The sequence below is a fragment of the Phaenicophaeus curvirostris genome, chromosome 7 (assembly GCF_032191515.1).
Source record: "Phaenicophaeus curvirostris isolate KB17595 chromosome 7, BPBGC_Pcur_1.0, whole genome shotgun sequence".
Lineage (NCBI taxonomy): Eukaryota > Metazoa > Chordata > Aves > Cuculiformes > Cuculidae > Phaenicophaeus > Phaenicophaeus curvirostris.
In genome coordinates this window covers 29,533,245-29,557,543 of record NC_091398.1, presented here as the reverse complement: position 1 = coordinate 29,557,543, position 24,299 = coordinate 29,533,245, and the positions used below count along the sequence as shown (strand labels likewise).

At 44.0% G+C, this 24,299-nt stretch overlaps 1 protein-coding gene across 1 annotated transcript in view; it reads left to right on the top strand.

Annotated features, from left to right (window-relative positions):
* Positions 1 to 1,311: 1,311 nt before the first annotated feature.
* The window catches only part of TFCP2L1 (transcription factor CP2 like 1), a 37,197-nt gene continuing 14,209 nt past the window's right edge, over positions 1,312 to 24,299 (top strand). The window contains exons 1-7 of the mRNA XM_069861408.1: positions 1,312 to 1,412; positions 5,590 to 5,741; positions 20,488 to 20,564; positions 22,111 to 22,216; positions 22,477 to 22,583; positions 23,182 to 23,334; positions 24,005 to 24,115. Coding sequence (XP_069717509.1) covers positions 1,351 to 1,412; positions 5,590 to 5,741; positions 20,488 to 20,564; positions 22,111 to 22,216; positions 22,477 to 22,583; positions 23,182 to 23,334; positions 24,005 to 24,115 — 768 coding nt within the window. The 5' untranslated portion in view covers positions 1,312 to 1,350. The remainder of the gene's footprint in view (positions 1,413 to 5,589; positions 5,742 to 20,487; positions 20,565 to 22,110; positions 22,217 to 22,476; positions 22,584 to 23,181; positions 23,335 to 24,004; positions 24,116 to 24,299) is intronic.

The window sequence follows — 24,299 nt, the reverse complement described above, 5'->3', positions numbered from 1 at the left end:
TAATGGGACAGGAAGGTGCCCTGAGAGCTGGGGGTTAGGAAAATGATGGGTGTGGACAGCCTTGTAGGGGAGGATCAGGATCTGCAATGTGAAATGGTAAAGAAACAGATCTCTCCTCACCAAGTAGGAGAGTTGGGTTAGGAAAGACAGAAGGGCTTTGGATGGGCCACGGGAGAGTTTAGTCCCTAATACTGTCCTCTGGCAAATTTGTCTCTCACTCTTTCAGCTGGAAAATACCCCCTGATATAAAGTTCACCTGAAGCACAGGCCAGTGTAAGAGACAGACAGCTCAGAAGTAAAACAAGTCCTTTGCTTAAAAAAACAGGGACTTCAGAAGCTCCTGACCAGTGATTTCATACTTGGCCTCCCCACTGCCTGACACATCATGGCTCAACGTGAGCAGGATGGGTTTTAAAGAACATGGGCAAATCCTCCTGCTTACCCAGGATAGGGATTGCCCTGTATCCCCCTGCTCACCCAGGGCAGGGATCGCCCTGTATCCCCCTGCTTTCCCCAGTGATCTTTGCTCCCCCCAGGACAGGGATTACCCTGTATCCCCTTCGTCTCCCAGGGCAGGGATTGCCCTGTACCCCTTGCTTTCCCCAGTGATCTTTGCTCCTTACAGGGCAGGGATTGCCCTGTGTCCCCTGCTCTCCCAGGACAGGGATTGCCCTGTATCCCCTACTCTCCTAGGGCAGGGATTGCCCTGTATCCCCTGCTTTCCCCAGTAATCTTTGCTCTCCCAGGGCAGGGATTGCCCTGTGTCCCCTGCTCTCTCAGGGCAGGGATTGCCCTGTATCCCCCTGCTCTCCCAGGACAGGGATTGCCCTGTATCCCCTGCTTTCCCCAGTGATCTTTGCTCTCCCAGGGCAGGGATCGCCCTGTATCCCCTGCTCTCTCAGGGCAGGGATCGCCCTGTACCCCCCGCTCCACCCAGGGCAGGGCTGGCCGTGCCCATCCCTCTCTCCCCCCGGCCCCATCACTCCCGGCCCCGGGTCCAGCCCCGTCCCTGCCCTCGGGGGTCGATCGGTCCCGCCGGTGCCCGGGGCGGGCGGTGGAGCGGGGCGGGCCGGGGGAGGGCTCTGCGGGCTCCGCGCTCCCCGCTGTGGCCAACCCGCGGCCGCCGGGGCTGAGCCATAAAAGCTCCGGGAGCCGGCGGAGCCGGGGCTCCAGTCTCTGCCGCAGCCGTGCCCGGCTCGCCTCGGGGTGGGCAGCCCGGCTGGCCCCTGCTGCTCCCCGGGCTCCTCCAGCCCCAGGCACCGCGCCCGCGGCCAGCCCCCTGCATCCCTGCCTCCCTGCATCCCATCCCTGCATCCCATCCCTGCATCCCATCCGCCCGCCGCCCCCAAGATGCTGTTTTGGCACACGCAGCCCGAGCACTACAACCAGCACTCGACCGGCAGCTACCTGCGGTGAGTCCCCGGCCCCGGGAGCCCCGCGGGGAGGTGATAGGGGTGGTGGGAGAGGTTTTTCTCCATCCCCAAAGACCCCTCCCGGCTGGGATGCCGGCGGTGGTACCCGGCGCATCCCCCGGCTGCAGCGCTGCTAACGCTTTCCGAGAGATGTGCCCTCTCTTCTTCCCCCCTCCTTTCTTTTTTTTTTTTAGCGCCTGATTAGACGACTTTTCTGCACTTTTGTTTTATTTCTTTTGCCGGCTTCCTACTTCTCGAGGGTTTAGGTAGCGCGGTTCAAAGGGAGAAGGTGCGACGGATGCAAAGCGCTGTCAAAAGTCTGTGGAAAAAGCCTCTTGGCAAACGAAGAGGGCGTTCAGTTTTCTCAGGATGGGGATTTCTTTCTCTTCTTTTTGGGACGATGGGTAAAACGCTCAGAATTTCACTTTCTGAACTTGTCTAAACCAGCTTTTTCCTGCCTCCACACAGTTGGGTTTAATTAAAAGTGCCTAATTTAAGTACAAGGGCTGCTAAACAATAGTCTGTAACATGTGTAGCACAAACCCATATTTCCTCTCCAAAAGAAGGCAAAGCAGACAACTTTGGGAGTTTCTCTTCTGCTGGGTGCTTATGAATTATTTCTTTCTGGAATACATGTAGAGCTGAGCTCTCAGCTGGTGTCAACTGCTGCTGCTCTGCTGAAGTGTGATTTTGCTGAACTGCAGCAGTGGAGAACCTGGCTGTGGCCCAAAAGCCTTGCTTTCAAAATGTACCCCCAAATAACCACTGTTCAGAGAATATCGAGTTTGCCTGGTGAAGCACTTTGAACACAGATGATACTTCCCTTTCAAGGAAACTTGCAATCTTAACTATTCCTGATTCCTATCAGTGTATTTGCAAAGGATTTTTTTTTTTAACTAGATAATAATTTCCATTTATCAAGTGATACAATACTGTGAGATTCTTGCTTTGTGGCAGCATTGGCACTTCATCATACATCTCCTCCCTCTATCTTAGTAAGTCTGTTTTAACAACATGTATGTGGCAAAAGTCTTGTTCTCTCTTGCTTCTTGCAGACCTGATTAGTTCAAGGCAGTGGGAATGGTAGTAGCAGGGGAGCATCAGCATTGGTACTTCTACATACTTTCTGTATTGGAGAGAATTTATGGTGCCTGGGCTGCTTTATTAACTTCATGGATTTGTGGCACGAGTGCTAAAGACCATCAAGTTCGAGTCAGGCTTGAGCCCAAAATCCCGATTCCTTTTAATTGGCCAGAAAACATGTTATTGCTGGCTTGATGTTGTCTGGGGGGATAAAGGATGCCTGATCTAGCAGGAAGACTGCTAGTGTGGTAACCTGTCAATGTTTTAGCAATCAACTTCAGCTTTAATATCTGCCACTGTGAGTGTGGTGTGTTTGATCTGGGACTAAAAGCCCTAAAACCAGCCTTATGGCAGGAATGGCCTCAGGTGTTTCAGGAAATGTCAGTTGAATATACCCTTGTTTTTTTGTAGGGGCCTCTAATTCTGGCCAATTCACTGGCCCTGGGAATCTGTCAAGGCATGCATATCTAGGGGGCATTTTTTCTGCTGAGCTGTGCCTTTCTGCAGGCTCTCCATATCCACTTGTAGCAACTTCGCATCGGAAACCAAAATAGTACAGTGCTTGAAGAAGTAGTAGGAAAAGTTTTTATCAATTATACTTTGCCAAGATCAAAGGCTTTGTGTATCTCCAAGACATCTCTGTAAATTCTGCTGTACCTCAGTGGTATTTACAGTTCTAGCAAGACAATAGTACTGATAAATTGTCATAAATAATCTTTTTTTTTTTTATGGAAACCCTGTATGTATCTTGTTACTTGTTCTGCCAGGTGGCTGAACTGAACTGTCTCAAATAACTTTCGCTCTTTCTAGGTAGGCAGACTTGCCCTTGGTTAAGACCAGAACTGTAAAACTTTAGCCTAAAGATGAAATTTAGGAGGGTTGTAAGGGTTTGTAACTTTTTTTTTAAAGTGGGAACTGTTATAAAAGGCTGCTTTTTCCAAAACATGATTTACAACTCTGGAATGAAGAGAGTTGGGCAAACATTGTGGTATCTTATATACCTATAGCTTAGAAATTCTTTTAAGCCTTCATCTGTGAAATGTTTTAGAAGAGCTCCATCCAAAGCCATGGATACCGCTGGCCATTAGTTCAAATCCTATAGGAATAAAAATGTGGTTAACTTGTGTGGCTTCATCATTGCTTTAATATGGCAAAGCTTTCCAGAAACCAAACCATTAATGCCTCCATGCTTGCAGCCTTCAGCAATCAGACAGCTGTCCCAGCAAGTGTAGGGGTGTTAAGAACCTGATGCGAAATGATATTTGAATCTTGACTTCCCCTTGCTTAAATTCCTCAGCTGTTTCTGCGGAATAGGTGCACAAATTCCTCACACCTAACTGTTAAACCTGGGCCAGATTTTGTGCTGTTTTTTTGCACATCTGCAAAAGCTTTCAGGCTTCAGAATTTTTGATCTGTTCTCATTTGTAAAGCAACGCACATTCCAATAGCATTGTGCAGATGCATGTGTTAAGATCAAATGTTGGCATCTGGGGTGAGCGAGATGACTCTGTGGAACAGTATCAGATCCTGAGTGTGTGTGGAGCAATGTTATCTATTTCAGAAATCTACTGTAGGCATATCTGTCACTTCATTACTGTAGTAAGTCATCACCACCAAGGAAAAAAAAATGGTCTATGTGGCTGCAGGAGCTGTGATTATGTGTGTAGTGCCAGTAAGCAACAGGGGCTGCATGGCTATGACTTGGTGATAATATAGAGGGAGTTGAGATTGGAAGAGAGAATGGGAACTGAGCTAGGTGTTTTTTTTCTCCCACCTATAGCCAAAATGGCATAGTTTGCTCTCTGGCTTGATTTTGCCATAAATAAGAGTACCTGTATTTGAATCAGGTAATTTAGTAGTTTGCTATAAACTACTGCCCTGTTTCACGGATGACCTCAGTGGCCTTCAAGGTTGTGGGTGCTATGAATGAGTGCAGAGTGGATCATTAACTGAACAGGCAAGGAAAAAATTCTTAATGCTCATTCCATGGAGGGGCATGCCTGTACACACTGGCATGTTCCAGAGCAGGTTTTCTTAACGTTTTTTGTGTATGAGATTACTGAAAGGAGCAGAACTGCAGCCTCTGTAATGAGAATGTCAAGTCCAGAACACATCTGGAGGAAATGGAGGAGAAAAAAAAAAATCACTTTATTCTGAACTGTCTCTGTGTTCAGCATAATCCTCCTAAATTGAACAGATATTAATGTCTTAAGTAGGTGGACGCAATGATCAGAAATGTTAGTGACATGGGAAAGGCTAATGTGGTTCTTCAGTATCAGGCATATTAAGATAAGGATGCTTATTCCTGTCATCTCATTTTGTACTAATCATTCTGTTGTGCTCTCAGCCTTGTTACTAATCCTCACGCAGACAGGATATTGTGGATTGGGATAGGTTTGACTAAATTGGCAGGCAGGTCAGCATGAACATCTTGTAAAGGAGGCAGAACTGGGACTGTGCACAGGTCCTACTGAAGCCACTCTGCATTTATGAAGTTAGCCCCGTACTGTCTTACGAGTTGCACGGTTCCCTGTGACCAGGTTTATTGGAGTGCAAGGAGATGTTATGAGCCAATTAATCCAGCAGTTCACGCCATCATTTACCTGAATGTCTCTTTTACACCAGGCTGTGTCTGTTGCTGACCTTTAGCTACTACTTGTAGACATTGTGCTGTCAAAATAGAGTGCCCTTTCTTGCCTTTTTTTCCCCTGAAAGACTTTCATTTGTGAACCCAAAATCTCTTAAACTGGTGTGTTACCACAAGGATGAAGAATCTATTTTTGATAATTTTTTTTTCCTTATCAGGAAGACTGCTTACCTGAAAAGTAAATCTGATCTATGGTTTAAAATAGTAAATTAATTCTCAGAAATACTCTGTTTCACTAATGCTGTGTTCTTTTATGTCTAGTTCCTAGAGGCAGAAGTTACCTTGTTACGTTATACAGACAGAATTCTTCCATTTTTAGCTGTCATAATTTGGCATTTCTCCAGAGACCATCTTCATTATCTCAGCGCATGAGAATCAAATGCAGCTCGAGGTGAGACTATTCCATGAAGTCTTTGTACCTAACTGTTCATGAACTGTATGTTACAGAGATGTCCTTGCACTGCCAATCTTCAAGCAGGAAGAACCGCAGCTGTCTCCTGAGAATGATGCCAAACTGCCTCCCTTTCAGTACGTCCTCTGCACAGCCACATCACCTGCTGTGAAACTGCACGAAGAAACTCTGACCTACCTCAACCAAGGTAGGGTTTTTACTATACTGAAGGAGGGCACATTTCCTGGGAACGATTCATGAGAGGAACTGAATCCCATACTTGTGCCTTTCTGGGAGGGCAGCAGGATGGGGAAAAGAGGGGAAGAAGATATTTTTTCACATTTATATACTAGATTGTCAACTGATATAAAATTATGAAGTACCATTGATGTAACTGTTGACTTAAAGCAGCGTTATAGCATGCACCGTTCCCTGTGGTCAGGTACTGACTTGATCTCAGACAGCGTAAACCGTAGTCTCCTACTTCCAGCTTAAAAAGCCAGATGAATTAAACAGGTTGGCAAACTTTGGGTTGCGGAGTAATCTTAACATTGCAAGTCTCCAACTGCTGCTGGAGGGCATTGCCAGGGGATGAGTTAGCAGGTTTCCAAATGCTCCTCAGTGGTCTGGGCAGAGCCTGATGTTGCTCCCACTGGGTGGGACAATGTGACAAGTTGCTGGGTTCAGTACAGCAAGGTCCTCTGTAACTAAGCTCAGGCTAATTTTTACTCCTGGATAACAAGCACTGCATGTTTCTCTAGGTTTTCTCTCCTTTGGCAGAATCTGTGCCGACACATCTGTGGTTGGGGTTTGGCTGTCACTTTGCAGCACCTTCTGCACTTGGGTCCTGGAGGGATGAGACTTCTCCAGGCACAGGTTACCCTAAAACTTACTACACTTATTTTCTGCCAGGTTGTAAACAAGGGGATTAGTCTAGAAACAAGCTGATAGTTGTCTGCCCTGTGTTACTGAGATCCTCTCGTCCTTCAGGACACTGCCCTAGCTCCTCAAGCTTCTGTACACTGAGCATGAAACTCACTCAGGTGCTGCTCTGGCTGCATTTCTCTCAACGTTTGTACAAAGCAGAGCTTTCATCTGCTTTGGGCTCTGACCTCAGGTGCATCTGGCTGCTGGATCTGTGTTGCTAGTTGTTAGAACAATGCAGCCCCCTTAGGAAGACCAGCCAAATGCTGCAGCCTGCATCTGGGGAGCTAGATGTTTCCTGCTATATAAGCTGGCACTGTGCTGTGTCACAGATTGAAAGATTCTTCAGACTTGTGATCATCTTCCTTTTTTATCCATCCAAATACAGCAGACCCTAGAAGGTGATATGGGGCATATCAGGGGTGAGATGGAGATGAATCCTCTTGTGGAACATTAAGTCTGTTCCTGTTTCAGAGTAAAAGTTTTTCTATGTGAAAAGCAGTTGATGGCCAAAAATACTTCAGTATATGAAGCAGTGTCTGCTTTTTTTTTTTTCTTGTCTTGACAGGGCAAATTTAGACAATTCTTTACATAATACTTTGAGTTTTAAAAAATTTAACTACAGCAGTTTGAGTTTTCCTATGCAAAGTAAGACTTACTGCCTTTGCAGATAGACCATATTGTGTTAGGCTTTCTCCTGCTTAGTATCTCAAGGAGTTGTCTCCTACTCCTTCTTGATGTAGTACTAACCTCTTCCCTTGGCAGACCACCAGTTCTCGTGTATCTTCTGCATCTGTCTTTCATCACTCAGAAGGGGGTGGTGGGATGTGTCTTTGCAGAATCCATCCTGGAGAGCATTAGACTGAACAGGCCTGGAGGAACAAAGCAGGGATGAAGCTGTCAGGAGCTGTGCAGTGGGGTAGAGTTGAGAAGGGGCTGGGGGAAGAAGAGGGCACTCCTTAGTGATGTTGGCTTGCCGCAGTGGCAACAGCACCTTTTTCTATATGGTCTTTGGGGTTGTTAGTGGTAAAAGATGATCCATCTCCTGACAGCTGAATGGTTCACTGCTTCCTGTTCCTCGTCAGAGCTTTGCATCTGCCAGCCACCTTCTCAGGAGCATCCTCACCTCATTTACTTAAGTTCACAAGCAATTAGTCTTCCTCCTTACTCTAAGATGCTCTGTGTTTCTTGAAAAACCTCTGTATGTGGATAGATTTTTTTTTCCCTTGATATCTTGCAATGCACGTATTTTAAAAACCATTTTGCTCCAATTCAGCAGGTTGCTTCAGAGACCACACCATTGGCTGTGCTCTTGCTTCTAGCATTCGCCATTTCTGGTTGCAAGGGAAGCTTTGACTGTAAGGTTGTCTGACATGTAGTTCACCTTCATACTAAGTCTCTTAGATTGAAGTCTGTTGCCTGTGCTAGTTAGGAAAAAGGGACTGGAGTCTGCTCCCATGTGGATATGAGCTCCTGTGAGAAGCTTATGTGTTCCTTGAATGTAACCACAGGTATGGGGAGAAGAGGATGCTGGGGACACTTCTCAATCAGCTGTGGTCAGAGCTGGGGAGTCTTAATTTCTGTTGGTGGGGTACAAGAGAGGACATTGCCTGGGGTTAAAAAGAGGTGAGGATTTGTCTTGCAATTCCAGACAAAGAACCAATTTTAATTGCCAGGTAACCTTCCATTTCACTTAGAGGTTTGTGCTTAGGAACTTCTACATGAAAGAGTAATAAATGGCCTTTTTAATGACATCTGTGTCAAAACCATACTCCTCATGCACTGAGCTTCTGGAATAAAAAACATGAGGTGTGTCTGCTTAAAAGCAAAAATCAAAGTGCTGAGTCAAATTTTCTTCTTCTTTCAGTAACAGTTCTCTGTGGGAACCACTTTTGATTCTTAAGGTATATAGTTTCCCGGCAGATACCTGTTGTGTAGGCAGTTTTCCATCCCTTCCCCAAAACCAGAGGAGGGTGCTGCAACTCTTTACTTTGACCTGCTCAACACAAACCAGAGAATCTCACATTGATCTCAATTGTACTGACTGATGTAGAGCTAGATGCAAATTAAAGGTTCTGACAGAATTACATTGTATGAGCCTGAGGAGATAAACTTGAGGCAGCCCGGGTCTGTGGAGCCAATACTTAAAACATGGCAGGAGAGCTGACTGGCTCCAGAGCACTGTGACCCGGCTGCTGTGCCACAGCCATCTCATGAAACAATTTAAACCATTCTCTACACCTTAGCACCTTACACTGACTGTAAGCAGAGGGATGTTTCTTGCACCTTACCCTCTGTCTATGTTTATCATGCTCTGGCCAAACACTGTTACATAAAACTTCCCTTCTTCCTTGCATACTTGAGTTTTGTGATGGATTACTTTAGCAAATGGGTAACTTCATTGAAGTATGTCTGTCCACCCCATCTGTACTGGTGAGAGTTTCAGTCATAGTTGGCTCCTAGTAATGCAGATAAAAAGACATAGTGGCTGTCCAAGCTCCAACAGAGCAGTTCATGTCCAGTGTGGTTGCTTGCCCAAATCATTAGGACTGTTTGGGGTTTTCTGCTTGTTGAGTGACTCTTGCTACTTGCTGTCCAAATGTTCCTTCATGACTCAACCTCTTCACCACTCTTAACAACTTTCGTCACTGAAGCAGCTTTGCTTCCTGCCCCCAAACACCTCTTCTATGTGTGAGTGGTTCTACAGCAGCTGCTGAATGGACCAGCTCAGAAGATAGTCCATGTGCAGAACTGGATTGGAGAAGGGTCCGGTCTGACAGAGCTATGGAGTGGGGAAGGCTGGAAGAACTGGGTAGCGACTGAAGGCCAAGTGGCATAGCAGAGATAGCAGAGGAACCAGTAGAGACATTCAGGTGAGATCTGAAAGGTTTCATATGGGCTAGGAAGAAGGGCTGTCTGGTGTCTGTGTTTGTGCACAAACAGGAGAGGGCTCCAAGCTTGTGGAGCATAATGACTTCTCATGAGTCTTGCTTCTTGCTGGACAGACCCAGATAGATGATCAGTAGCACTGGGGTGGAAGAGGTCTTTGGCTTGGCCTCCCCACAAAGGTGAAGAAGGAAGCTAAGAGGACACCTGACATGGAGACCAGCATTTTCAGCAAGAGCAGGGGAAACATTTATGAGTGAGCGTAAAGGAGTGAGCTTAGCTGTTGTCTTAAGGTGACCTGGGGACATTCAGCAGTGGCAGGCTCCCAAATTTGTCTGCTCCAGTTTGAAACTGTGAGTGCTTGCTGGCAACGGCTCTAAAACCAGCCTGTAAATGAAGTAACTAGAGTCAAATTCTTAGCTTGGTTTCCAAAGACTGACTCATTACACTTGTCCTTCCCGATCTCTTCCCCCCTGCCTTCTCACATTCCTTGGGAAAGTGGTGCCAGAGTCCTGTAAGCCCAAATTGAACATGATCTTAGTTTGCTAATCCTTAGGGTAGCTCCTACAGTAAGAAATCATTACTGACCTCAGGAAAACTACTCAGCTGGTGGGGCAGAGTATGGATTTATTGGAGTGGTGTTAAGACCATCATACCTTGTTTCAGTCCACAAAACTGGTAAAGGTGCCATGTCCTCACATTAGGGGCTGCTGCTGGCTTTGCTTCTTTGGTCAGGAACTGCATCTATCAACAGAGTTACATTGTCCAGAAGTCTTCCACACAAACACCGTCTAATGTTTTTGGAACTAGCCTGCCTTTTAGCACTACTTCAACGTCTCTTGTGGGTAGGGATTTTCAGACAAACAATCAACCAGCAACCATATTACAAACCGCTGCTTTAGCAAGAGGGCTTGATGCAGTTGTGTATTCCATGCTCTGCAGTCATATGGGGTGTGGTTTGACCATGGCTGGTTGAAACTAGTTTCAAGCACGGACAGAAATGGGAGCAATGAAGGTGGTTCCAGAAATCGCACCAGGGAGAATGCAGAGGAAACAAGCACTGTACAGTAGATCTCAATGCTAATAAATGTGAGGAAATAAAATCATTCCTTTAAAAAACAAAAAGCCCCAAACCACAAAAACCTGAAAGTCCTTGCCGAAGAGAGCCAGCTCATAGTGCCAGAACCACATGTGGACTATGAGCTATTGAAGTCATGATTTTGTTTCATGACCAGCATTGAGTTGGCTTGGAGCCTCGGATCTAAAGTACTCCAAATAGCGGGTGGTTGAGGTTGATGGCAGTGGGTCACTGAGAGCAAGCTGTGTGACAAATCCAGCGCTGTCCCACAGTGGTGCTTAGGAGTAACGAGCCATCACCTGCCTGTAAAGTTTTCCTAGTCTTTGTTTAGCTCTCCAGATCTGTGGTATGTGACTTGTGGTTCTTGGCTGAGTGAGCATTTCAGTATACAGCTGGGTTAGGAAGGCTGGCCATCTCTGCTTTACAGTGTCTTCCAGGAGTCATCTTTATTGCCAGTCCTAGACAGTTCAGAAAACAAACAAGCCAAAACCCAAAACTATGGAGGAAAACCACTAACATCTGAGAAGATCTGTGGTGATACTGGGAGCACTGCTGTAGAGGTGTATAAGCAACCCTCATGGAGCTAAAGATGGGCTTAGTTTGAGCCCAGGTCACACCTAAATGAAAGCCCCAAATTTCAGCCCTCAGGTGCAAAGGCATGTATCTAGGTTCAAGACACATGTGCATAAACTAGTACACTTTAAAACTGTGCTGTGTTTAAAATCTGCTAGGTATTGTCCTGCTTCAGTTTACTGTAGTTTTCCTGGTTTCTCCTCCAAGGAAAGGTGCAGAAAGGACTGAGCAATGAGCAGCTGAAGAGGATATTCTTAAAGCTGATTGCTAATTGCTTAGTTAGGAGACAAAATTGCTTGAAACAGAAGGTGAATGAGAACTTTTGCCTCCCTTAAAGTCTGAAGTTCAAATCTGGTTTTCTAATCTACAGCCAGAGAACGCAGCTTTAAACACTGAGATTTACAGTAAATGAAAAAAAGCTGTTTTGTATTGACGTTAACTCATACGCAATTGAGTTTTTATGGGTCAGACTAGTCTGAATGTTTGTAGTTTTCCTGGAACAATTCTTTATTTGCCTAAATGGAGCGTAGAGAAGGCTGAGTGACCAAGTCTGCTTGGGTGTGCTTCTGGTTTAATTATAGCTTTTTTTGTGGTGATATTTTTGCTTTGTCCCATACTAAGAACTGCCTCTTTTCCTAAGAATCACTGACATTACTGACCAGGTCCGCAGTATTTCAAGGAGCTTAACTGCTGGTGGCCCCTCCTGTGTGAACATGCACTCCACCCTTGCCTGAGATGACAAACATGACAAAGACTTTGTGTTGTTGAGACCATGAATATGAAGTGCTCTCTGGTGGCTGCCTGCCTATGTATCCTTGATCCCTGAACACTGTGTAGTACCACACTGCTCCTTGACCTCTTTACACTCTGTTCCTGGGTTTGGATGGCTTAAAAATGGCTAACAAAACTGTTTCATCTTTCCTGTTTCTGAGACTGGCTACTGGGTATTTTTGGTTTTCGTGGTGTACCTCGTTGTCTTTGGAGAAAGAGTTTGTCTCCTGCCTGACTTTGAAGACAGCTCTGAGCAGGTTTTGATGTCTCAGATGAAGCCATTAATTGTGCTAGCAGCAGTTTCCCCACATGTTTGGCGGTTCTGTCTTTACTTGGCAGCCTAGGAAAAGCAATCCTGTCTCCAAACTACGCCATCCCTAAGGTCACCATGAATCTTGCTTCAGATGACAGGGTATCTCTGCGTAAGTAGAGCATCTGACTTTGGTTGTCCCTATGAAACTAGAATCTCAGTTGTCTTTTAACCAAGAAGCTATTTTCTATTCAATCTGTAATCCTTTCTCCTGTTGCTTACAACTGGATGAAAGTCAAATGGGATTGTGAACTTGCTGGATTGTAGCCTGAGCACAGCTCCTACTGGAAGCCTCTAGGCTGCATTTTGTTCTCCCACTTCTGTAAATCTTTAATATCTGTGAAGGAAGGAAGTGCTCAGAAGTTCCTCTGAGTGTAGTGAGAATGAAGATAATATCTGTAAGGTTTTTTTCCTTGTATTTCATGCCACTTTTTTCCTTTCCTCTATTATCCATATGTACTTTAAGATTCTTGTAATTATGGTGGAGAAATTTTTGCCTGTGGTTTTAAAGCATTTGCTATCTGTATCTTTGTATATCTATCTGAGAACATGTGGAAATTTTCAGTTGGCTTTCCCTAACTTGCTATGTCCTAAAAGACCGTATTTTAGGCAGCAATAAGAAGCTTGGGAAGCACTGTAGGTTTGACATGATTAGCTTTTTTTTATAGGTAGGATGCATGATACCTTCTTTCTCTTTAGTTCCTACCAAGCATTTATTATGTGTTCCTGAAACTAGACAGCAAGTAATCAAGCAGTGAGATTCCTCTTGTCTTAGCTCAGTGCCGCATTTGTGACCTGTGTCAAAGGTACAGTCTGCTTTGATGCAATGGTTGTCAATCTCATCTTCTCCCCTGCTCTGTGGTCGGCACTGACTGAGTAGCCAGGTGTGGAAGGAGGATTTGCTTTTCCCCAGTTTCTTACTGTCAAAACGGGGTGAAAGAAGTGACTTACCTGAGGGCATCTGAGGGAGCTTCTGGGTGGGGTCAGGAGTCATGCTTAGCTCTTCTGCATCTCTCTCTTCAACACCCTCATCCAGGACCATTCTTCTTAGTTATCTGAAACTCTAGTAAATATTACACACAAAAGTACTCTTACAGAGCTATAAAACCTGTTGTCCAAATTGACTTAGAACAGGTTGAAACCAGAAAAAGCCTGTATTTTTTACTTACTCGGAGGGGGCTGAGGTTTTCTGAGCTGGACAGATGTGACTAAGATAGTCCTGAGTGTTTCAAGTGCATCCTATAGAAGTGGAAATACAGGAAGAGATTGCTTTTGCAGGGCAGCCATTTTTTCAGGTTTCCATCAGAAGTCCATAATTACTTCACTTAATAATTTGCATTAAAAATCAAAGTTTATACCATGGTTTAAATTAGGTGAGGTCCAACAAAGTGGACAAGGTCTGTGCAAGAGAAGCCCAAGTGCATACAGTGAATTTAGCAACTGGGAGTGTTTCTGTGTCTACTGGCTGGTTTTGTGTCCTTGATTCAAAGTTAGCCTGTTGTCTCAGAGGAATTAAATGTACATCTCTCTCTTTTGAATGGAAACCACTGTAAATGAGAAGTGTTTTTTTTTTAGTACCTGTTAGCCATGAAGTGTCACCGCTGTAAAATACACCATCTTCAAAAGTCTAGGAAGAGCAGGGCTCAGCCAAATGTTCATGTAGTAAACGAGCACTGAAATTTTCCTGCAGCAAACTTGGCTCTGAGGCATTTGTTTGGCTTTCCCACAAGAAAGAGGTAGGGAAAGAGAAAGAAGGGGACAAAGAAACCCCCTCAAGTTGGGGGTGGATTGTAGATGGAGGAAGAACATAGGAAGAGACATGATGACAGTGTAGCTCTCTGGTGTGGTAGCAGAATTAGTAGTTGAATTGGTCTGCCGTGTTCCTGAGTCTTCCTGCTCTGCTGGTAGTGGCAAGTATGGCAGATATTCTCAATATCGGAATCAAATGGGTACCGAAACGCACTGAAGCTAATGTAGCTTTGCTGCAAAAGGTAACAATCAGGAGGCAGGTGAAGGGAAACACTGTGTATGCTAAAGCAAGGCGTGTGTAAATTGTGGTTCTTATTGCAAGTTCAGAAGCAGAACATACAAAGGAGTCCATGAGCATTAGTCGTGGCTGGGCAGTTCGGTATGGATGTAATCTAGACACTGAATACTAGAAACCGGGAAGTTACGTCCAGGAAAGGGTGGGCTGTGTCTACTCAGTGCTTATACCGGCATGCTTTGTTGAAGATGAGAAATGGGGCAAGATGGGCCACTGTATTAGAACAACTCTTCTGTTCCTTTTGCATTTCCTGAGCCACATTTGGTCCTCCTCTGCAGGACTGCCAAGTTCCTAGCACTGTTTCCCTATTGTGTAGCTGGTGAATTTATGATATGCACTGTGGATACCTTCTACAGTATCTCATCAAATGAGGCTGCAGTGAGCAACTGTAGAATACCCACTGCAATCTGTGGCTTGGGGAGGGAGGATTCTGTCCTTGCTTCTTGTCCTGTAGAGTGTCCGCACACAGAACACTTACATTTCAATTTCAATTTTGCTTTTGTCTGGCTAAAAAGGTGTGGGAAATTAAGCATGCAAGTTCAAATACCAAGTCTGCCACTCTTGCCTTTTTACCCTGTGGTTCATTAATCTTTCTTGTCAGAAAAATCTCTGTGTGTGCCTGATGCCCTGAATATTTTCATTTGGCTCTTTCAAAGGTGATCCTCCTACCTGCTGAATCTTGTGTGGTTTGGGAGGATAAATGCTTTTTTTCCCTTTTCCCCCTCCTGCATGCTGCATTCAACTATCAGCATTCCTTTGCCTTTATCTGTATGCTATTTAGGATGTTCATATAAAGTTGCTAAATGGAATTTTTATTGGCCAGCTTGGCTTAATAATCAAACAGTTTCCAGGCTGGTTCTGTCTAGTGCTGTGTGGAGCCATTCTGATAAAGAGGACTCACAGGTTTTTTTTTTCTTTCCACTGACTTTTGTTGAGGATATTGCTTAGTGTAATATAAGGTTAGGGTTTTAGGGTTTAATTAATTGCTGGAAAGGGAAACAGGCTGCTTGGCTCGATTAAGTAAGGCTTGAGTCCTATTGGCCTAGGACATCAGCATCCTAATTGGAAATTAGTGTATCATCTCAGTGTATCGTGCAGAAAACCACAAAATATGTCGTGCAAGTGGCCCTTGAAATATAACATCAAAACAAACAAAAAAGCAAGCAGGGTATTTTAGTTGTGTAGCAAATAATTGTTGAACAAAATGTAACCTCGAGCTTGAAATAATGACGGTCTTCTATAATCAGAAGTTGTCTAGGATTCCTGATGGCTGACTAAATTCCAGCAATAGCTAAACTGTTATAGCTTGTACCTTTTACGCGTGTGAAAACATTCCCATGTTGAACTAAATTATTTTTTATCTGTAGCAAATTGTTGACTTTCAGTTCTTTTTGTTCCCAATCTAAGTGGTCACGCCTGCATTTTAATGTGTGCTAATTACCAAAGACAATAAAAGTTAAAAAAGTAAAGAATCTATAAATCGTCTTTAAGATCGATGCAATTGCTTCATGAATCACCAAGCAGGAACTCACTGGACCTGGGTGGTTACTGCTTTGTTGGATACTACTCTTGTTTGTAAAACAGAGTTGCTCAAACTCTACCCTAGGAGGAGATTGCATAAATTTGCTGTTGCTCAGGGAATATCTGTTCAAAATACGAATTACACTGTATAATCGCCCGCCCAGGTTTTCATTGGCGCCCTGAAGTTTTCAGTGAAGCTGGGAGACAAATCGTATCTCAGGAATTTAATGTGGTTTTCCAAGTATTTATTACTGTTCTGTTCCCTGCCTGAGGTAGGGAAGAAGGGTTGAGGCAAGGTCTGTGTGAGAAGAGCACCGAGTTGTGCAGGCAGGAGGCTGCTTTGGCATCAGCTGTGCTGGGGACTTGCTTGAAAAATGCATTCTTCGTTTCAAGTAGTGAGAGAGATGCTTTAGGGGACCTCATATGTATGTGTCCAATATTAGAACAAGAGCAGAGGCCAGGCTGGTCATCAGCTTTGACGCTATCTTGAAGCCACGTTGCCTGTGGTGGTGCAGCTATGGCTAGTGTTGATAGTATGGAAGGAAAAGGGTTTCAGGCAGCTGCTCGCCTTTAGCAGTGTGTTTAAGACTAACATTCAGCAATGTTGAGCATCATCCTGGTAAAGGAGGACTGCTCTAAAACTTCTCCTGCTGCTCCCCATTGCCATGGCTGCTTTCTTCAGGCTCTTCCTTCCATCTGAGCCCAGTGGATGTTAAATCCTTATCAGCTGAGGACCACATACTGCCCTGGTCAACGTCAGACAATTCAATTTACTCATTGCAGAGTCTCAGCATTGCTACTCTCTGCCACTGTCTCCAGCTTTACCACCAAGCATTGACTTGGAAGGATGAAGGCTAACCTGCATTAATCTGTATTTCCATCTAAGACAGATGGCAAAACTCAGTATGGAAGAACTTTCTATATTTCAACTGTACGTTTTGGGCTTAGCTAGTTGCAGTCTGTCTTGGGAACTGGTAATGCAGTTTTTTAGTTGCACTTACAGCCACATTTCTTTACAGATTTAGATAAATAAGTGAGAATTATCTGTTACTGATCTAGTTTTAGCAGAAAATTGTCAGTCTACACCTGCTGGTGCTGGTGAGCCAGCGATGCAGGATTCATACGTGATCTGTGTAGCTGAGCCTTAAAGTGACATCTTTGCCCTCTTTAACACCAGGAAGAGTTCAGCTTTCTTCAGGTTAGGTTGCTACTATTTGTTTTATTTTATAAAGGGATCCTGCTTTAAGCAGCCAAGTACTGATTTTTAGTTAGTTTTTTTTTGCCCCTGCAATTCCCATAATTGCAAGGCTGAGTTTGTAATTCACAATTTCAGGGATTTTGCAGGTAGTTAAGGTAGAAAACATAGAGTAAACAAGGTGTGGAAGGTATTTCTCCAAGGGAAAAAGTATAATCAAAGCAGTTTGATGCCATGAAAGTGCAAGTATCTGAACCATGCCCGTGCTATACCACTGAATTATGGTTACCATTAGCCATGGAGCAATGGTAGTATTTTCTGGAGTAAGTTGTAAGGAGAATAATTTTTTTTTCAAAATCAGTACCAAAACATTTATATATAAAGGAATTGTAAGGAACTAGGGCCAACTTCTCACTGATGGAGTTCCACGGAGAAGGAAGTAAACAATGTGTTTATGAAGCTTGTCTGGGAGCAGTCTTGATTTGATCACAGTTCTGTGTACTAACTGCAGTTAAACATTCAGGGGTCAAGGGGAAAGCAGTTAGCATAAAATACCATTTTGACTGATGTTTTTCACGGCATAAACTGAGTTCCAGGGCTTACATCAGATGACCCATACATCTTTCATCAAAGAATTTAATTTCCTCTTTGACTTTCCATTTAATATTAACTCTGTCTGCACTACAGTTTCTTTTTCACCAATGGGTGGTGTCTGTTTTTAACTTCATCCCAGCTGAATCATTCTCATCAGGAAGAGCTGTGTGGTACCTGCTGTCTGCTAAATGGCAGTGTTGTTCCTATCCCATGGAAGTGGTTGGAAGATGCACGCTGCAGAGGTTTTTGAGAACTTGATGCTAGTTTGGAAGGGACACAGCCAATATTTTTATGCCCATTATTTTCTTTTGTCTCAATGAAACTGCAAGTAAGCAAATTGTGTTGACCGAAGAGCAGGAGTGTATAATCACAAAGGTGTCCCAAAAACCTGCTTGTTCCTGAGATACTCCCTGAATCGCTGCTAGTGCTCCTGCATCTAGCATTGCCTTCCTCTATGGCACAGCTCATGCCATATCCGCTCCTCGAATACTGTGTTCAGTTCTGGGCCCCTCACCATAAGAAGGATGTTGAGGCTCTGGAATGAGTCCAGAGAAGGGCAACAAAGCTGGTGAGGGGGCTGGAGAACAGGCCTTATGAGGAGCGGCTGAGAGAGCTGGGGTTGTTTAGCCTGGAGAAGAGGAGGCTGACGGGTGACCTCATTGCTCTCTACAACTACCTGAAAGGACGTTGTAGAGAGGAGGGTGCTGGCCTCTTCTCCCCAGTGGCGGGGGACAGGACAAGAGGGAATGGCCTCAAGCTCCGCCAGGGGAGGTTTAGGCTAGACGTTAGGAAAAAATTCTTTACAGAAAGGGTCATTGGGCACTGGAACAGGCTGCCCAGGGAGGTGGTTGATTCACCTTCCGTGGAGGTGTTTAAGGCACGGGTGGATGAGGTGCTGAGGGATATGGTTTAGTGTTTGATGGGAACGGTTGGACTCGATGATCCGGTGGGTCTCTTCCAACCTGGTTATTCTGTGATTCTGTGATTCTGTGATTCATTTCTCTGTCCCTTGTATGCCACCTGAGAATAGTCATGGATGTATTTTACTGTCTCTTGTATGCTCAGGGTCTCAGATTAATTTTCTTTTAGTGATTCATTAGCCTCATATTTGCACAGGAACGAACTGTAAGTGCAAAGTATGCTTGGCTGTGTAAATTTGTTTGAGACAACTGTATCATGCTATAGGTGGTGAAATCTATACCTGAACTGAGCCATTGAGCAGCCAAGTACTTCATGCAACACAGACACACATGTACAACATATACACTGGTGCATAGCACAACAGACGTGGGTTTGGGGTGGACTTGGTAGTGCTACGCTTAAGGATCTTTCCCTGCCTGATATTACGAGAGAAAACAAGTTTTGTGAACATGAGCCTGATTGTTTTATGCTAATACAACAGTATAGATTATGTGGGGATGTATGTACATCCCTCAAAAAATTGCCAAGTGAACAACATTACTGTGTATCAGTAGGAAGGTTAGAAACTCTCTTGAGTTAAAGAGTGGAAGCGGTCGATTTCAGGACTTTGGTTTATAAAATCTACTTTTGTTGTCCAGCAGCCTTCATAAGAAGGGCACCGTTGTTGCCATTTTGGTTTACTTATGCACAAAGAGATGGGTTAAGAGCTATGCATGTTTCCAGTGCTTGATCTGGTACTTCATCTGGTTTATTCTCCTCTCTCCCCATGCCCTAAGCCACTTGCTAGACTCAGGGGTCATTTCCTGTTTGCAGAACTCCTATTGACATCAGTAGGAGTGTTGTGTAAACATCTGGGGTTTCAAAATGGCCTCTTGTCCTTCCCCCTCCCCTGCCAGCCAGCTGAATAAGCACAATTATCCCTGGGCTCTATTGATATGGTTTGTACTCACATGGGCAATCGGAAGAGCTGAGATTCCCAAAAGGGAATCAGCCTGAAACATGAAGCCTTTCTGACACGTCTGCTGTCATAAATCTTCTGTTTCTAGACCCAGATCCAGAAATGTAGCATTTTTTTGTCTCTGCTGATAACAACTTCTCAGTTGAGGGAGATACTGGCTTTGCAGTTTTCTGCAGAGCCAGTTCTGAGGAGATACTGGCTGAGCCAGAGGACCCAAACTGATCTCCTCTTTTGTGCCTGCCTTGTCATACCCTGTATGTTTTTCAGTAAAAATGAAGACAGCAAGCTGAACAAGAAAAACTAGCTGTAAGGTATACATATGCTCGATTAATCCTAATGGTCCTGTTCTACCTCTGTACCAGCTGTAGGTTTATTGTGAAAAGCTGGTCCTATACAATGAACTTTTGTGCTGTCTTAGACATTTGTGCATAAGGTGTCGAGACATCATTCTCCTTTGTCTGCTGTCAGCCTTGGAGGGAAATGTTATTTCATAAATGAGTTAGCTAAACTCTAGTGAACTGGCTAAATTCCTAATTCTGTGGATAATGGTGGTGGGGAGGGTGCTGGAACATGTCTTTCTTTGCTGCGATTGGTCGTGCACATGCTGTAATACCCATTGCTGCTTCTACATGCATGTCTGAAGGAGTATTTATGCCCTGGGCAGCCACATTCAAGATCTGATGGAACGGATCTCGTATTTCTGGTTCACCAAAACACCTTACAGTCCTGACTGCTTTCTGAAGAAGATGAGGTTTTGCCCAAGTTGATATCCTCTTCAGGACGGTGCCTAGACCTGTTGTGCCAGCAGCTCTTAACGTAATCATTGCTTCGGCAGAAGGGACAGACAAAGGCAGTGCTCTTGCAGCCACGTGGCATGGAGGGACACCTGCCTCAAACATCTTGGCGACTTTCTGAAGGGTGACCAGAAAACTAGCAGCCCCAGAAGACAGATTATGACCAATATCCTAACCGAGAGCTTTTGATGGCCAAACAACAAACCTTCCTCTCAGATTTCTGCTGTGCTTTAGTGCCTACTCGATTACTGGGGCAAATGCATTATGTTACCAAAATGAGCTTTCCCTGATCAAACGTATGCTTTATTAGCCACGTAAATGCCAGCATGACTCTCTCATTGCTACAACATATTAAACACCTTGGAAATGTTTCCTTAAACTCTAGGTCAGTCTTATGAAATCCGTCTACTTGAGAATAGGAAATTGGGAGAGTTTCAAGATTTAAACACAAAATATGTAAAGGTAAGGAGAAATATAGATTTCTTTTCTTCCTGCTACTACATACAGCCTCTAATGAAGGGCCTGACCTTGCTCACACTGAGACAGTGGAAAATACTTTGCCATTGGTTTTAATGGGAGCAGGGCTGATGGAGTTGTTGAGTGCTAGTTTCACGGGACTATGCAGCTTGGCTTTACAGTGCTTCAGGGGAAACTTTATTCTGTTTCTGTTCATGACCCCAGAGTTTCACTGTGAATATTGGGTTCAGGGGAATCCCAAAGTTCAGAGGTGAACATGGTCAAACCTGCTGAGAGGCAGACTTGTTTCTCTTCTTAACCCCAGCTTTTGTATCGTTCTGCCATGCAGATTCTGCATAGCTCCAGTTTACTTTGGTAATGGGAATAATTATGAACATACAGAACTTGATAGTTTGGTTTTGGGGAATTTTTTTATTGTTCCCCTCCTCTCAAAATCATTCAAATTCAATTTGGTCCAGATCTTGGTTCTGGATCCAGCCTTCAAGCCTTCCTCTCCCTGATTCTTGGCTGTTCTGCCTCAGGATTTCTTATGAGAAGTGAGGACTAGTTGCAAAATTTGGATTCCAACCTGGATTTCAAGTATTGCCCAAGTTTAGGCAGTTCCCTATTTGTTATTTAGTCCATTTGAGGAAGCACGTGGATTGGGATTCCAATTTTGCAGCCGTTCCCGCTGTGGCTTGCTTGCTTCTTGGAGCTAGGGCTTCATTTGGGATTTCTTAGATTTATTTGCAAAAATTGCTCACTCATTTGATATGCAAGCCCCTAGCAGGAGCACAGACTTGAGAAACTGGGATGTAAGGGTCATTAACTCATGTAAGTATAGCACTCTAAATATAGAAATGGCTAAATTAGTTAGGAGTACTTTGGACTTGTCTGCCCTGGGGATTGCCTTTATTCCAGCCTTTCCTCTCCAGTTATTGACAAGGCTGCACCATAGCAGACCAGAGGTGAAATTTCTCCTTGTTACAGACGCTTTCCTATTCTACATTAACTACACTGGGGCAAATCCAATGATTGGCTGTTAATAGCTGGAATCAAGTTCAATTCCCACTGACAAGGTGTCTGGGCATGTCAGCTCCACCGGTGCAGGAAGAGGTGAGCTGGCCTTTACATTTGCTCATCAGAGTAGAATATACTGGGATTGGGGCATGGTACAGACATGTTAAACACTACCCTAATATGATCCCACACTTTTTGGGTGTGGAGACACTATAGTGATGTTTACATGGCATGACACCTAAGGATAGGTGGACATTGCTATGGTGCTTTCAGATGGAATCCCAGAAAGCTGTGTTATGCAGTGTAGATGTGCCCTGTGAAGGGGGAAAGTGTGTTCCTCTCTCGCTTAGGGTTCCCTTGGGAAGTTGATAAAGATGGTGATGGGTCTTTCTAGTGGACCCTCTACTCTCCTTATGAAGAGGGGTGAGAAACCTGATAGATCAAGCTTTTGCTTCTACACTGGAAAACCAAAGTCATCTCAAGAGAAGGGCTTCTGGATCATATTGTTCATCTTGCTATCTTTTCTTAACAGAGCATAATTCGTGTAGTTTTCCATGATCGACGCCTGCAGTATACAGAGCATCAGCAGCTTGAAGGCTGGAGGTGGAGTCGGCCAGGGGACCGCATCCTTGATATAGGTGAGAGTATTTAATTATGGTTGCTATGCAGTGTTTGGAAGCAAGATGCTGAATGATGTATGGAGTGTTTGAATGTATGTTTACATATTTTATATCCTACTCTCTTAGGAATCCTGTATGTCTTCGGGTGGGAAGAACATCTAGCACTATAGGTCCCAAATATATCACTGTTGGCTTGGCTTTTCACGTGCATCTAGCATGGAAATGCTTTCTCTTCTTCAATTTAATATTTTTAAACTTTTAGGGGTTTTCTTCTACAGATATTCCACTGTCAGTTGGTATCTTGGATCCCAGAGCCAGCCCAACCCAGTTGAACACAGTTGAATTTCTGTGGGATCCATCAAAGAGAGCCTCAGCATTCATTCAGGTAAGAGAGAAGTGATATTCCTGCGGTAAATGCAATGGTGATGTATCTAGTAAGGACCTGGAGAGTTAAGGTAGCCAGGACATGATGAAGAGAGAAAGATGCTAGTGATAACATACAAACTCAAGTAACAAACATGTGTAGTTAATCTGCAGGGTACTTGCTCAACTAACTTGCTAGCTACTTGTTAGCTTTTGAGTACTACTTCCTGCTGCAGCTAGGATTTTATTTTTTTTTAAAAACATGATGTTGCTTTCTAAGCACGGGTTTTGTCTGGAGAAAACTGTTCACAACCAGTTAGTTTTGCTTGCTGTCTTCTTTCATGAGTGTTTCTCATTCCAAACACCAACTATGTGATTTTAATCTGTATGTGGGATTTATTTAAGTTAAAGGAGGCTTTCCCTGCTGCTCTGTTTCTTTCTGGGCTGCTTGTTCTTCTAATCATTTTGTTCTGAGGAACAGAAATTAAAACGTATGAACTCTTCTGCTTCTTTTAGTTTCTCAGGAGGAGCCAAAACCTCATGTTCAGGCAAAATCTGAAATTCAGATTTGCACAGCTTCCAACTGTCTCCAGAGATGAGCACAGCTTTTGTTTTGCCAGGTACATTGCATCAGCACAGAATTTACTCCACGGAAACATGGAGGAGAAAAAGGGGTGCCCTTCCGGGTGCAAATTGACACCTTTAAGCAGAATGAAAATGGTGAATACACAGAACACTTGCATTCTGCAAGCTGCCAGATCAAAGTATTCAAGGTATGAGGTAGTTTTGGCTTTGTCATCAACTAGATTGATACCTGAACATGCACAATTTTTAAGTGGTGTAGGAGTGATGCAAGTAATGGAGAAAAAGAACAGACTTCTAACTGGGTATGCTTATGATCTTAAACAGAGCTCTTGCACACAAAGTGACATAAACGTTGAGATAGAAAGCAATTCTGGTTAAATTCAAATGACTCAGGTGCAGCACCAAGATCTATGCCAGTTCATTTTGCTCCTCAACTAGGTATAGCTGACCTGTGGCCGCTTAACAACAAGTTTTTCATAGACCTCTTTTCTCAAAGGATCTGCTGCTCCAGTATTGCTCCTGTGAGCACTGTCTTTCCTGCTTCTGGAGAGATAGTACAAGTACCAGTTGAGGTGCATAACTCATGGGCTTTACGGTTTATAGTTGGTATTGAATCTCAGGACTGTGGTCAGCCTATTTTGGAATTGCAATAGGCATTAATGGGAGATGCTACAGAAACAGTAGAGATGCTTGCCTATTTTTTTTTTCATCTAGAAAATGCAGATTTGTTCTTGTTTCATATGTAGATTCCCCTTAAATCTTAAGGAGACTTTTGTGAACAGACTAGAAAAAAAAAACTTTTGGCCTTCCAAACTTGTAATGCTTAGCATAAGGGAAAGCTTGTGCTTGTGTTTATAGCCTAAAGGAGCAGACAGAAAACAGAAAACTGACAGGGAAAAAATGGAGAAGAAGACCACCCAAGAGAAGGAGAAGTATCAGCCTTCCTATGAGACAACTATCCTCACAGAGGTAAAGTGTTTTAGGCATGTCATACTACTTCAGCATGTTGGGAGATAGATTTGAGACAAAAAGCAGTCTAAATGAGCCCTGGGGAATGTCTTGTGGAGACACGTTTGCCCTGATATGATTGAAATTGAGACTGAAATTATAAAATATCTCTTGCTGTTGAACTTCATAAAAGATGCCAGAGCTT